This window comes from Chelon labrosus (assembly GCF_963514085.1).
Source record: "Chelon labrosus genome assembly, chromosome: 14".
Taxonomy (NCBI): domain Eukaryota; kingdom Metazoa; phylum Chordata; class Actinopteri; order Mugiliformes; family Mugilidae; genus Chelon; species Chelon labrosus.
In genome coordinates, this window is record NC_140347.1 from 26,982,351 (window position 1) to 26,996,435 (window position 14,085).

The 14,085-nt window shown below is 43.5% G+C and overlaps 1 protein-coding gene across 2 annotated transcripts; it reads left to right on the forward strand.

Annotated features, from left to right (window-relative positions):
• Positions 1-706: 706 nt before the first annotated feature.
• On the forward strand, positions 707-14,020 carry LOC311499299 (phosphatidate phosphatase LPIN1-like). 2 transcript variants are annotated; one of them, XM_084560233.1, is made up of 21 exons: positions 707-955; positions 2,714-2,917; positions 3,011-3,106; positions 4,890-5,176; positions 6,404-6,484; positions 6,576-6,683; positions 6,779-6,902; positions 7,143-7,455; positions 8,299-8,392; positions 8,501-8,688; positions 8,780-8,873; positions 8,998-9,067; positions 9,652-9,744; positions 9,841-9,902; positions 9,990-10,128; positions 10,264-10,412; positions 10,999-11,085; positions 11,741-11,893; positions 12,225-12,339; positions 12,458-12,561; positions 12,650-14,020. In XM_084560233.1, exons 2-21 carry the CDS (start codon positions 2,726-2,728, stop codon positions 12,822-12,824), a joined length of 2,724 nt encoding a protein of 907 aa, XP_084416359.1. In that variant the 5' UTR covers positions 707-955; positions 2,714-2,725; the 3' UTR covers positions 12,825-14,020. The 2 variants fall into 2 exon arrangements, with proteins under 2 accessions (XP_084416359.1, XP_084416360.1); XM_084560234.1 differs by lacking the exon at positions 6,404-6,484.
• The last annotated feature ends 65 nt before the right edge of the window (positions 14,021-14,085 follow it).

Below are 14,085 nucleotides of genomic sequence, written 5' to 3' on the forward strand. Positions count from 1 at the left end.
AAAGGAAAATGCCGTCACCTACTTTAAGTGTATACACTTAATCACCAATCTCTTTATTTTACTTGGAAAATTACATATCCATGAAATCAAATACATGAAGTCAGCACCTTTGCTCAGATGGTTCCTCATTGACTTTGATTTATACATTAATTCTCTTAGCCTTGTCACAAACAAAAATAAATCACGACAATAAACATATATTCCGAATTAATGGAGTAAATTTCTTAACCTTAACCTACTCAAGAAGGCCGTTACCTTTATCTATGCCTTGTAATATATTGTTTTAATATTTAATATTTATAATATTTTGTTTATGAGCTGGTATGACTGAATGTTGCATAATCTTTCTGTTCTATTGTTGTCTTCAATAAAGCATTTTAAAAAATACCCACGTTATAATGTCGAGCTAAAGAGTATAATTTCAAAACAGGTTTCGAACGAGAAAACACACCCACGCATTATAGTTTTATCTTATTATTCATTGTTCATTATATTTTAATTTAGCCATTAATTTAAACTGATGAAATAAGTGTCCATCTGTTTTTCTATTTTAAAAATAGCAGCAATAAGAGAGAGAGAGAGTTGCTGTAATCGTGTGGTCACAGTCTGTGTGTTGCCACTGTGGCAGCCGCATCGATGCCTTCAGCAACTCACCAGCTCGACGCTGATTGGCCAAGTCCTTTCGCTTCATGTGACGCCATCCAGTGACAATGCTCGGTGAGGCGGAGAGAGTGAAAGGCGCAGAGAGGGAGACCAGAGTATCGCTTCAACTTAAACGGTGCATTTGTCGCTAGCCTACTGTGGGTCCATGACAGCCAGTCAGGGCTCTATCACTGACTCAGACCGAAGGATATAGGTACTCTTTAATAATGTCTCGCTGTGCTGTCAGTCACTGCTGAGGAAACCCTTGTCTCCGTGGGTTGGTAAAGGCTGCCAGCATATTCAGCTTGCAAAGGTATGAACCTATTTTTATATGGACTTGACTGCACCTGCCTTATTGATGATACAGAAGATGCTCTTTACAGATCTGTTACAGTCTGATCACGGTTTATAGTTCATTACTAACATTTTCCATTTGCAGTGGCATAATGTATAATGTATGAGTCAGTTGTTGTTAATGGATACTCCCTTTAAACGTGTGTTTGGGGAGCTGATTGGCTATTAGTGTCAGGCACGTGTATTTTCCATGAGTGTTGTAGATTACACAAAAAGAAATCAATCTTCCTCTTTTATTAATTCTCTTATTTTCTTAAATGATCAGAGGCAATGTACAGAGGCGTGTGGGTTATGTTTGTGTCATAATGTGGAACTAATGTGAAACTGAAAGGACTTTCTGTTCATTATCTGCTGAGTGGGCCAGCCAGACTCCTGTCTGTAAGGAAATTATCAAACCAGCAGCTTGTGTGTCCATTAAACTAATGAGCATACCACATTTGAACACAAGTGGTTATGCTTGACTGTAAATGAGGCCCGTTGTCTTATTCACAACAACTCCTCTCTGAAGAAAAACACTGCTGCCAGTGTTTCTGCCACATTGTTCCTCTTTTTGTTTCATCGCTGACACAAGTCGGTCTATTTTTGGATGGGGCGGCTTCAGAGCATTTCGCTGTCTGAGAATTAGCCCGGTGTGTGCGCATCGTTGCAACTTGATTCCTCTGTGGAAAATTCAGTTAATTTAATACAGAGAAGGTCGTTTGTAAGAGATATTTTAAGATACAACACGGCTCCTCAGATTCATCTGCTGCTCTAAAATTAGGGCCCCTGTTCTTCAGTAAGGGCCTCTTCTGGTCACATGTGCTCAAAAACAAGGAGGGGGGGGATACGTTGGCATTGTTCCAACCCCTATGTTCCATGGTGCTGCAAACATTTAGGGGCCCGCTGCCAACTCAGGCAAGGTCAGAGCCCACTCTTGTCTGTTAATAGTCAGCTTTTGAAACTCAGAGAACCCTTTTTCATTGGTTATTGTGCCGCAGAAAGTTAAATAATCTCGCATGTGAAGCATGTGATGCCAGCAAAGTTAAAATTGACTTTACCTTGCTTAGAACTAAATATAATATGCAAAATGTACTCATATCTTCTTTAATGTGTGACTCTTGGCACAAAAAAGTCCAACTGTTTAGCTATCTGCATATATTTGCATTTGTTTTACAGGGGAGCTCTAAACTCTGCTACTCTTGGTGGTAAAATAGCTGTTTTATTAATATGATGTAGAGAGTCATAACAAGCTGACTCACTCATGGGGTTTATGGGCTGAACTGATTCAGAATAAATAAGAATAAAATGAACTGGCTAAGTGGTCTTCTTGTGTAGCAGTATCCTTTCACCTCAAAGGGTATTTGCATTTGCTCAAAACACTCATGATGCTGCAGTTCAAGCTCAGGAAGTAAAGGCTTCGGAAGGTCGCGACATTATCTTTGCCAGAGAAGTACAGACTGGTTTAACTTTGTGTCCTTTGACCTCTGGTCTGGGGTTGCTGGATGGAAAACTGTTGGATAGGATTTCCGGACTTATGAGGAAGAGGAGAGGGTGGGAAGGTCAGCGCGGGAACAGGTTGTGTCTACAGTATCTAGGGCACGGACTGTTTACAAGAGTGCTGAACCTTCATTTGATTGACAGACTGAAGAATGCACACTGTAAATGTCCGAGCTTGAGGCATAATCATTTTTGATTTAAGTAATTGTAAGTAAGTAATCGTTTTTTTCTGCTCCACCAGACCCGCCAGACCATGAACTACGTGGGCCAGTTGGCAGGCCAGGTGTTCGTCCAGGTCAAAGAGCTGTACCGAGGCCTCAATCCCGCCACCCTTTCCGGCTGCATCGACGTCATCGTGGTGCGACAGCCTGATGGCACCCTGCAGTGCTCGCCTTTCCACGTTCGCTTCGGCAAAATGGGTGTCCTCCGGTCCCGAGAGAAAGTGGTAAGGAGATTTTTTAAAAAGAGGCATCTGTCTTAAAGGGGAACTTTCTCGTTTGTTTAGCTCTCCCTTCCTTTTCTCTTCCATCTCTTCCAGGTGGACATGGAAATCAACGGAGAACCGGTGGATCTACATATGAAGCTTGGCGACAACGGAGAGGCGTTTTTTGTTCAAGAGACTGAAAATGATCAGGTAATGTATGAACGTGACTTTTGCTAATTATTTTCCTTTTGAATGAATGTCTTAAGCAGCAGGTTAAACAATGTCAGCTGTAAAGTGGTCTGTAAAATGCAGTTATTATTTGAAGGATGGTGCATTTTAGTTTCTTTTAAATGTCCCTATAGCTTCAAATAAAAACAAGATTCAAATGAAAACACACAGTTCTCATTTGAAACCTGGACACACCCATGTTTACAACCGGTAACCATTATCTAAACTATCTTCTTCCTTACACATTGTCATAGTAGTTTGAACAGGGTCACGCTGTGTACAGAGTTGGCATGGCACCCAGGAATTTCTTCCTTTCCTCTTTGAACAGCCTCCCTCTGTTCATCAGCTAGTGAGAGTCCTGAAGCTTGTATTTACTAAACCTATATTAAGAGACTGGCGTTTCCTGGAAAGAGAAGTATGCTTGTGGAAATTTAAGTTTTGGATATCATTGTGAATTTGGATGAACTAAGACAATTGGCTAAACTCTGATTCCAGTTCTATTCCAATTTCACCTCCCATCTTTATGTTTACGAATACCTAGAGAAGCTTTGTTTAAACGTTTCATGGAAAGCAGTTTTTTCCTCAGTGTTTGGAAAGGTGGCGGCTTTCTCAGTGTTTTCATTTGGTTTCAGGTTGCAAGTTGCCAAATCACAAGTACTATTGTGATAAAGTGTTTATTTTCACTATTGTATGCACATGACAGTGGTGGGCAGTCAGGGCCAGCAAAGCAAGCAGTTCATGTTCATCTGTTCAAATCGTCCCCCTTAACGCTTTGATAGCTATTTTTGAACTCACAATGGTGGATGGAGGAGAGGCTATCGATTTGGTTGCAGATCTTTTTAGAAAGTCATTTTCACGACGGATTTTGAAGGAACATTCATCTCGCTATGAGACTAAACATGTATTAAGAGTTGTTTTGAATGAGGTAGGAGGTCATTGAAGGCCTAGGTGGAAAATGCACGGCCCGCCACTCGCACATTAGGATTTGTGCAGCCAAAAGGCATAAACAAGCAATAAAGCACTGAGGCTGGGGGCCACCTCAGACAAGGGAAACGGGTGATTTACTTTCCCCCAGAGTGGTGTCAGATTCCCAGGCCTGGAGCGGCAGGGAGGGAGGAGGAGTGTAAGTGCCTCAGAACCCACTTTCTTGGCACAGAGCAGCAAAACGTGAGGCAGTATTGTCAGACCACAAATCATATGTCTGTGTCAGTTTTTTTCCCCCCTTTCTCTCTTTCCACATGTCTGCAGTTACATACACATTTGAACTCCCCTGCACCGACAGCCTGACCCTTCTACTAGAAAGTGCTTTCTTTTCCTAGAAGGAGGAATGACAAAAGGGAGTATAAAAGTTGTTTCACAGAACTAAGGAACAGATTCTATTTTTGATTGGATTGTCCATTCGTTGGAAAACCGTTTCCTCTCAAGACGCTTTTGCAAACTGTCTGGCAGTGACTTTACACATTCAAAGCATGCAATATGCCAGCAGTGACGCCGTGATTTATCGGAATTACTCTAAACTTTAAAATCTAGCACAGTACATAAAACTGCATGGCAGGTTGAGTTTTTAGTTTTCACCGTGATTGGTTTCACGTCTGGATGCCTTCCTGAGATTCAGTGTGCAAACAATGGGGCAAACATTGATTGTGTTGCAGTCAGAATGACTTTGCAACACTTCATTTCAACAGTAACATTTAGGATTTCTCCAGTTCGACGTGCATTTCAAAGAAAGCCTTCATGGTTTCAATTCTGTTTCTGCCATAAATAGGAAGTGGTTCCGTCCTACCTGGCCACCTCCCCCATCTTGTCAGATGGAGCCGCTCTGATGAGCTCGTCCATGATGGGGAAAAGCTCTGGGTCGAACATACAGACTCTGGGCTCCATGGGGAGCAACGGAGAGAACGGCGGCGGGGTGATGAAGAAGAGGAGGAAGAGGAGGAGGAAGGCCCGGGCGGACAGTGTGAGGAGAGAGGAGAGCGGAGACTACTCGGCGGACGAAGACATGTTCACCATAGACATCAGCTCGGACGAAGGGGGGCAGATGGAGAGCAGTAGGTAAGAAACGGTGGAGAGGAACAAAAGGGTGGCAGAAAGGGAAATAAGAAAACAAAAAGGAAGGGTAATTAAATAGAAAGGACAGAAGTAACTGAGGGAAAATAATGAAGTACACGTGAAGGTGCAAGCACTGTGGATAAGGATACACGTGACAATGTAAGGGGGGCATGAGATAAACAGTGCTATACATCACTGAAACAAGCTTTGAGAGCAGCTGCAATGGAACAGGAGTCTGTCAGGCAAGCATAAACAGACCGGCGTCTGTAGCGGAGACAGCTGCAGATGTAGTGCCGACGAGCACATACTCAGAAGATGCAAAAAAAAAGCCATATGGAAAGTGTTATGTCTGCACTGGGGTTTCACAGGAAATGTCCTCACCGTGTTCACTTCTGTTTAAATGAGCTTTCCACAATGCAGCTTGGCCTGCGTTCAGCGCAAGGAAGCTTGACATGCTCACGTGCCGATGTACAGCATGTTGTCGGCGTTGAAGTCTGTGTATGAATGATTGCTGCTGCAGTTGTAAATAACCGAGTAGTGACAGGTTTATTTTCATCTTTGTATGCGATACATAACACTAAATTCTGACTCTTCTGCGAAATGACACCAGGGCTTCGCAGTCTTTAAAGCCAATAATCAAGGGGCATGCAGGAATTGGCTTTTAAGTCTCTGGTGGTTCCCAGTTATCTTGGTCATGGTGTATCCAAAAAACAAGCTGAAACAAGGTCAACTGGAGCTGTAGGGTTTCTTGAAGACATTTCGCCGCTCCTTCAAGTAGCCTCTTGGATTGTAAAAGACTGGTGGGGACTGGAGTTTCTGGCAAATAATGGGTTGTTGAAGTCCCATTCGTTGGGGAGGAAAACTTGGATTCCTCCAAATACAGGTGAGTATGTGGTCGTTAACAGATGTTCTACAGATGTCCTATTAAAACCCTGACTCCCCACCAGTCCTTTTGAACTGAAGAAGCTATTTGGATGAGTGGTGTAATATCTTTGAGGAAAACCAACAGTCCAGTTGCCCTTGTTTTAGCTTCATTTTTATAGATAATAGCACTGGCACAGGTATAAATTGCATTGACACTTATATTATCAAACATGCTTTTTTGTCATATTCCCCAAAAACATTTTTTCCAGCTGTCCAAAATTAAGAAGTATTACAGGTTAGAAGAGAATGGTCAGCGAGCGCACCTAAACTGTAGCTACTACAAGACATGTTATTTTTTGAGTGCAGGCAGAATGCAACAGGTTCAGGCACGATCTGTGGTTCTGTTGGTCGTGAAAGTCGTTACAGAAAATGGGTGGAGAGTCAAAGGTAAATTACAGACACTCCCAAAATAAAAGACACAGATTCGGTGGTACACAGTTACAGAATGGTATGTGTGCGTCTGTGTGTCTGTGTGCAGGTCTCGAGATGTCCTGAGAGACGAGGCAACAGTCGGCTCGACCGGCGGCTCTTTCAAGCAGACCGGCATCTACACTCGCTCGGATGGAGAGTGGAGCCCTATCCAAAGGTGCTCGACTCACGCAGAATCTGAAAGCTGTGTATGCAATAAGGCATAAAATCAACAGATGTGTGACTCGCCTTTGTTGTCTCTTCCTCCCTTAGCCCTGGGAAATCTCGCCCTACCTCTCCCAAGAGTGACTCTGAGCTAATCACCAAGCAGTCAGACGCAGACAATCAGAATCCAGCCATGCACTGGGCGTGGGGAGAGCTGCCACAAGCTGCCACGGTATGGACAATCCTCCAGACACACATTTATAATGGTGTGGTAGGGCTGGTACGGCACTAAGTTGAAGATTTTTAGTTATCCAGATCATGACACACCCTAAAACAAATCTAAAACAAAGGCAGCTGGAGTTTTTACCACTCATTAAAATACCTTCTTCAGTTCTAAATGCAGGGTCAGAGTTTAGGAATATATCTGGGTGGTATACAGCTCACATCATCTTCCTCCTCTCCACTTTCCTAGCCAACCTTCCTCGACCCTCCACCTCTCCACCCCGTATCCATCCCCGTGTCTGAAAGCACGCACTTCCGCGTGATCACGCGTGAGGCGTCTTCAGATCAACGTGGACCCTGTTCTGAAATATCCGCGCTCCGCCTGCTGATGCCGGAGGAGACGGCCGTCACGCAGGAAACCGCCGTCACGGTCGGGATGGAGTCCACGAGGATGGAGTCGCAGGTTGCAGCTGCCGAAGGTGTGGCAGCTCGCATGATGGGCGACATGGAGGAGACCACGCCTCTACCACCGGGCAAGACAGACTCTCCATCCAAGAAAAAAGGTAACACTTCCTGTTGGTACATAACAGGGCAGTTCACCCAACCTAATAATAAAATGTATTTACCCCCTGGGAATGTGATTATCTGAGTATTATACAGCTTTACTTTCAGATTTTGTGCGACACAGCTCGATGGCATTTGATTCATGGAGACAAAGTCAACAAAAATTACAGCTGGACGGTCTTTCTACACATAATGACAGTTAATTATGAAAGTTGCTGGACCACAAACCAAATATCATTCCATGCATTTTATTTCGAATGAGCAGTTGCAGCTCCAAACAGAAGCATTTAAAAGAACACAGGAAGGGGAATTGATCTGGTGCTAACAAAGAGGCAGAAATCTTAACTTTCACAGGCGGATGTTAGCAAGAGCATGATTTATACATTTTATGACCTTTACACACTTAGTCCAGGAGTTGTGGAGCTACTCTTTCGCAACCTTCAGTTAGAAAACAGCAATGAGGAAAGCCTCGCTGTCAAAATGGCCACCACTGTGCTCCTTCTTCTTGAGATCAGCGTTTTCACAAAGCTGTCAAAAGGGTCTAATGTTGCCACCATGTCCTTGTGGACCTACTATATTTGGGTGATAAGTCACTGAGGCCGATGTTGCCGATGACTGCACAAAGGTCGGTGTTGATTGCAATGTTCAGTTACAAAGTTATGAACTTCAAGCTTTTTGCATAAACATATAGAGTTCATCCAGTCGTCCTCTTCAGCTCGAACTTCACATTTTTTTATATTCCTATAAAAACCAAGCTGTAAAGCGATCTTCTCATGGATTAACCAGTCCCAAAAACTATTTCTAAGGAGCTGAGAATTTACTTCAACTGTCATCTGTTGCAGACAAAAGAAGCCGCCATCTTGGTTCAGACGGAATTTACCTGGACGACATCACGGAGCTCGAACCTGAAGTGGCAGCCCTTTATTTCCCCAAGAGGTACATGTTAGGACGCATGCACACGTAATCCTAACTTCAGTATGAAGAAAGTTTTGACGCAGTTTCAGCTGCGGGCCTTTGCTAAATGACCCGATCCTTCCTCTGCAGTGACAGCAGCGCAACGGTGAGGAGCATCTCCGACCCGGGCCTCCACAGCACCAGCCTGTCCCCGCAGTCGGTGAGCTCCGGAGGAGACAGCGGAGTGGACAGCTACTACTGTGACCACATGTCCGACCTGCCGGCTATCGCCATCTCTCTGTGTGGAGGACTCACCGACAACAGGGAGATCACTAAAGGTACAAGATCACGCCAAGCTCCAAGACACGCTTCATACTGTGTGCTGTAAGCAGAGGAATGTGACGTGTGTGTGTGTTTTTGCGTTCACAGAGCAGTTTTGTGAGAAGATCATCTCCTATCAGCAGTTCACGGAGAACCCCTCCATCATCGATGACCCAAACTTAGTTGTGAAAATTGGCTCGAAGTAAGACCACCGCGCGGCAAAAACAGCAGCGTCTGCAAAACTCTTTGAGGTTTTTGAAAAAAAAAACAAATCTGGCTGCTTTTATGAAACTGACTAAAATATATATATATTTTACCCCCCTCAGGTACTACAATTGGAGCACTGCTGCTCCGCTTATGCTGGCTATGCAAGTCTTCCAGAAACCTCTGCCAAAGGTAAAAGCTAACAGCACACACAACACAGATACTAATGACTCCGTGGTGGTGTTTGTGTCACATGAAAAGCATTCCTCCTTCTGACTGACACCGGTACTGCACTCTGTGAGTCTCTGTACAGACTCCTGTACAGCACACATAATCTGCAATCTATAAATATACAACCAAGACAACCTTCAGCTGTCAAGTTAAATGCTGTCTTTCCCTGTCTTCTCTCCCTCCTCCTCTGCTCTATTTATCCATCCATCTATTCATTATTATTCATTATTAGTTTTCTTGCTTCAGTTACATTCAGTCGGCCTTAGAGTTCCTTCTGTGTTGTCTGACTGGTGTCCTGGACTACAGCTCCGTATGTTATTATGAATTATCTTGTTTTCCTCATCCTATGTCCCCTTCCTCTGTTTTCCTACCTTCTCCGCCTCCCTCATTCTTCGCGCTTTCCTCGCGATTTATTTCCCTCATCCGGGCCGCAGACACATTCTTGGTTGTGTGGTTTGTTGAGTTATGGTCTGGTTTGGCTTTGGTTTTTTAAGCGTGTGTTTTTTTGTGTTGTGGTCGTTTGGCTTTTGCGTGCCTCTCTCCAGGCTGCAGTGGAGAGCATCATGAAGGAGAAGATGCCCAAAAAAGGAGGGAGGTGGTGGTTCTCCTGGAGAGGCAGGAGCAACAGCACCAAATCGGTAATTTCTTCTTTTCTGTTCTTTTCTTTGTCTGTGCTCGATGAGGAACGCCGCTAAGTTTTTTGTTAATGTAACTGTGTGAAACTCTTCCTGTAGGATTCAGTCTCTGAGTGCGGGGCGTGTGGTCCTCTCGAGCAGGTTGGGAACATGTCAGGCAGGTAAGAAAGACATTTCTGGCCCGTTAAGTAAGATGCGGTATACAGGATTTCAGCATTTTAACGCTCTGATAACCTGTCCGATGGCAGACATAAAGAAGAGTCGTCCTCCAGCGATGAGGACCACCGAGCAGCTAAGCAGGGCTCTCCCACCAGCCAATCAGAGCCTGGACTCTCTTTAGGAGGCGTGTCTTATAAGAAAACGCTGCGACTCACATCAGAGCAGCTGGTGAGGACACAAGTTTGAATACACCTTTAACATTTAACATCAGTCCTTCTGAATATTATTGGAATATTAATGCCTCCTCTCTCTCTCTCTCTCTCTCTCTCTCTCTCTCTCTCTCTCACTCACACACACACACAGCTGTCTCTTCAGTTGCAGGATGGTCCTAATGATGTTGTGTTCAGTGTGACCACTCAGTACCAGGGGACCTGCCGCTGTCAGGGCACCATCTACCTCTGGAACTGGGACGACAATATAATTATCTCCGACATTGACGGAACCATTACCAGGTGTGTGGGTGTATACAGTATGCACATATTTTACATATTTATCTGCACACTTGAGCTCAAGAATTGCAAACACAGCACCACAAACTATGTCCTCCAAAATCATACGGTTGAATCGCCACCGTTCTTACAGCGTAACATAAACTGAACATTATAACAGTCCCCAAGCTTAGATTTAGTGCAGGACTGTTATATCAGAATGCATTTGTATTCACTAGTGTACCTAATGAACTTGCAAGTAATCCAGAGGCAGGGTCATCTGTATGCTGCACACCTCTGTGGCCTAAATGACTCTTTAATGAGTGTTCAGTAGGGTGAAATCATCTTCTCACGGCTGTTTTATTGTCACATTTATTCACTGTCGATTAAGAGGCAATTTTTCATTTTCGCTCTGAAGATTTAATAGCTTCATGTGTGCCAACATTTAACGACAGATTAAGCAGGTGGTCAGCCTGTTCCCATTAATCTAACTTTTAATCTGCTCCTCAACCTAATTTATATGCTGTATGCTTCAGGCTTTACCCAACAAATGTTTTTCAATTGTATTTCTGATCATAAAAAATGTTCTTCTTATTGTGTTTGTTATCAGGTCAGACACGTTGGGTCATATCTTGCCCACACTTGGGAAAGACTGGACGCACCAGGGAATTGCACACCTGTACCACAAAGTCAGCCAGTAAGCACTGCTTTATTGTCCCACTGTTTTTATAGGACACAGATTACTAGAAAAGTTTACATATTTTGTAGCAGACAGGCAAAATTATTGAAGTGTGGTTTATACCTCTGCAGGACTAGACACCGTAACCTACACACGTAGCCTACGCCGGTGCGAAACATTTATACTTGGCTCGCTCTGCAACAACGCCACCCGAACGCGGTGTCTTTTTTGCCCATCGGGTTCATTTTTGTTTCTACTTCATGCTTCACTTTCAACAATAGCTGAAATTTCGCTGGAGACAAGTTGTACAAATGTTAGTATCTCCAAACCTCCTCAGTTAACCTTTCCTCAATGTGTTCCATCTTTGTTGATCCAAAACAATCAATTTGAAAACTGCGCAGATGGAGAAGCAGCCAGAAATACTAAAGCGCAAACATGCTGCTACCAAGCGGACCTATCGCAGCTCCTATCCGCAGTGTAGTTGCAATTCTGGGGAGGTGCATGTCAGGCTACGGTGTTCGGGTCTGCGTAGGGTCTGAGTAGTCGCCGTAGCTGCGCCATCAAATTGATGCCGAAGCATAAACCGCGCATTAGTGTGATATAATTTTCCACTGATGACAAGTTGTTGTTATTTCCAAGAGCAGGTCAATATATTAATCTCTCTTTTCATCAGAAATGGCTACAAGTTCCTGTACTGTTCAGCTCGAGCCATCGGCATGGCTGACATGACAAGAGGCTACCTCCACTGGGTCAATGAGAGAGGCACCATGCTTCCTATGGGCCCCGTCCTTCTGAGCCCCAGCAGCCTCTTTTCAGCTCTGCACAGGTATTTCATACTCACAAACACGCACATAAGCTGCATTTCCAAACCTTAAGAAGAACTTAGTTTAGTGGTCTAAATTACATTCTGGTACCCTTGCTTAGTTAGTCGTACTTATCAAGTACAGGAACTTTTGGGGGTTCTGAGAAACGACATGTATAAACAGCTGTCTGTGTTTGACATGTCAGTGGACTTTTGGAACCTCTTAGTTCCCTGTAAAAAGTTCTTGGCACTAAAAGTGTTTTGTGTGGAAACGCTGATTTATTTATCTAAGTAAGTCTTCGATTGTTATAAAAGAAACATGACTTTTGCATTACACTTTTTGTGTGTCTTACAGGGAGGTGATCGAAAAGAAGCCAGAGAAGTTCAAGGTGGAGTGCCTCAATGATATCAAGAACCTCTTCTACCCCAATCCACAGCCTTTCTACGCGGCCTTTGGCAACAGACCAACGGTACGTGCACAGAATTAGTATTCAGTTTTATTAATTTATCCAACAGCGTGCAGCATAACGTTTAATATAGATATAGCCCTAACATTAATTAGCTCCTTTTCTTTTTCACCGTTTGTAGGATGTGTTTTCTTATAAAGAAGTAGGCGTGCCTCTGAACAGGATCTTTACAGTAAACCCTAAAGGCGAGCTGGTGCAGGAACACGCAAAGACCAACATCTCATCGTAAGCAGTGCATCCATATTAAAACACTTTAATGCTCTGACTTCAGGTAAAGCATCACACTATACTGACCTCCTCATCTTCTCCACAGCTACGTGCGTCTGGGTGAGGTGGTGGACCATGTGTTTCCTCTGAAGGTGAGGGCCTCCTCCTCCGACTTCCCCTGCTCGGACACATACAGCCACTTCACTTACTGGAGGGAGCAGCTCCCCCTGGTGGACCATCAGGGAACTACACCTCCGCAGACCCCTGGCTCCAGCAGCTGACTACCTGCAGAGCTCCAGAGCACTGACTGAATGAGGGTTTGTTTGAGATGGAGCAGAGACTCCGAGAGTGATGGGTATGTGTGTGTGATTTGTCAATGTAGAAGATGAAGCACTTTTTTTTTTTAGTCTTAATGCACAATAGGGATGTAAGCACACTTTTATCAAGAGACTACCTCTGTGGTCGTCTGATTATATGTCTGTATATGAGTAATTTATTCCGGCAGCTTAGCACAGATTTTACTTTGGAGGGAGTGTTGACATTATCTCAATAGCAAGACAGTTGTGGTATGTATTTAAAAAAAATCTGCTCAAGAACGTTAAGCGCAAAGACAAGAGAGCGAGGTGCCAAATAGTCACTGTAAAATGTATTTTCTTACTCTGAACATCAGTCAGCATGGAAACATAGCGCCATACATACCGACTGGTGTCACTATATAGCGACGTGTGTGTGCGTAAACGATGATTCTGTTTGAAAGAAGTCAATCAAGTCAGTATTAAATATTAAAATGTATTACAGAGCACAGTGAACGGATGAATGAATGAGTTAGCAGCTGTGTAGCGTCATTAACCAACTATGGTACACTATAACCTCCGTTTAAAATGAATATTCAGAGCAATGCCGGTAGAGAACAGAAAAGCACAACCTTTCTAATTACTCTGGAGACTGTTACGTGTGATATGAAATATTGATTTATTTTTCTAGCCGCGCCTCATCTGTATGAGAGGCTTCGTGCAACGTCTTTTATTTTGTCCATTCAGTTGCAGTGCACATAAAAACACACTGACTGTCCCGTCGATATGACTGATACACTCACAGTGTAATTTATCAGACTATCCACCGCTTAAAAGAATGTTTAACCTTTTTTAGAGTAGCAAACACTTGATGATGGATCTTTATTTCTTATACTACAGGCAACATGAGGTCATACACAGTATAAGAGCAGGGGCTGCTACTACGGCAACCTGCCTAACGTTACAGTTTGTTATCATAAGTATCATGACAGTAAGCCTAGAGTATAGTTGAGTATGAGAGAGGATGTATATATGATGCTTTGACAGTGCTATTATTCTTTCTGTGAAAGAGCTGAAATAGCCTGAAATAGTTTTATTTTTGCCTTACTTGTGATCATTAGTTTTATTTGACCAGTTCATTGTTAAATTGGTGTAAATTGACTCATTAAAAATACTTTGGTACAGAGTGTGTGTTTGTGTCTACTGTCTATTACTTTTACAACGGCAGCTTCTCCACCTCCCTCATTCA

Coding starts and splice junctions, on each gene's coding strand:
- LOC311499299 (XM_084560233.1), top strand. CDS start 2,726: ATGAACTACGTGGGCCAGTTGGCAGGCCAGGTGTTCGTCCAGGTCAAA. Junction 8,393..8,500: donor GCCCTTTATTTCCCCAAGAG/GTACATGTTAGG, acceptor CTTCCTCTGCAG/TGACAGCAGCGCAACGGTGA. Junction 12,562..12,649: donor GCAAAGACCAACATCTCATC/GTAAGCAGTGCA, acceptor TCTTCTCCACAG/CTACGTGCGTCTGGGTGAGG.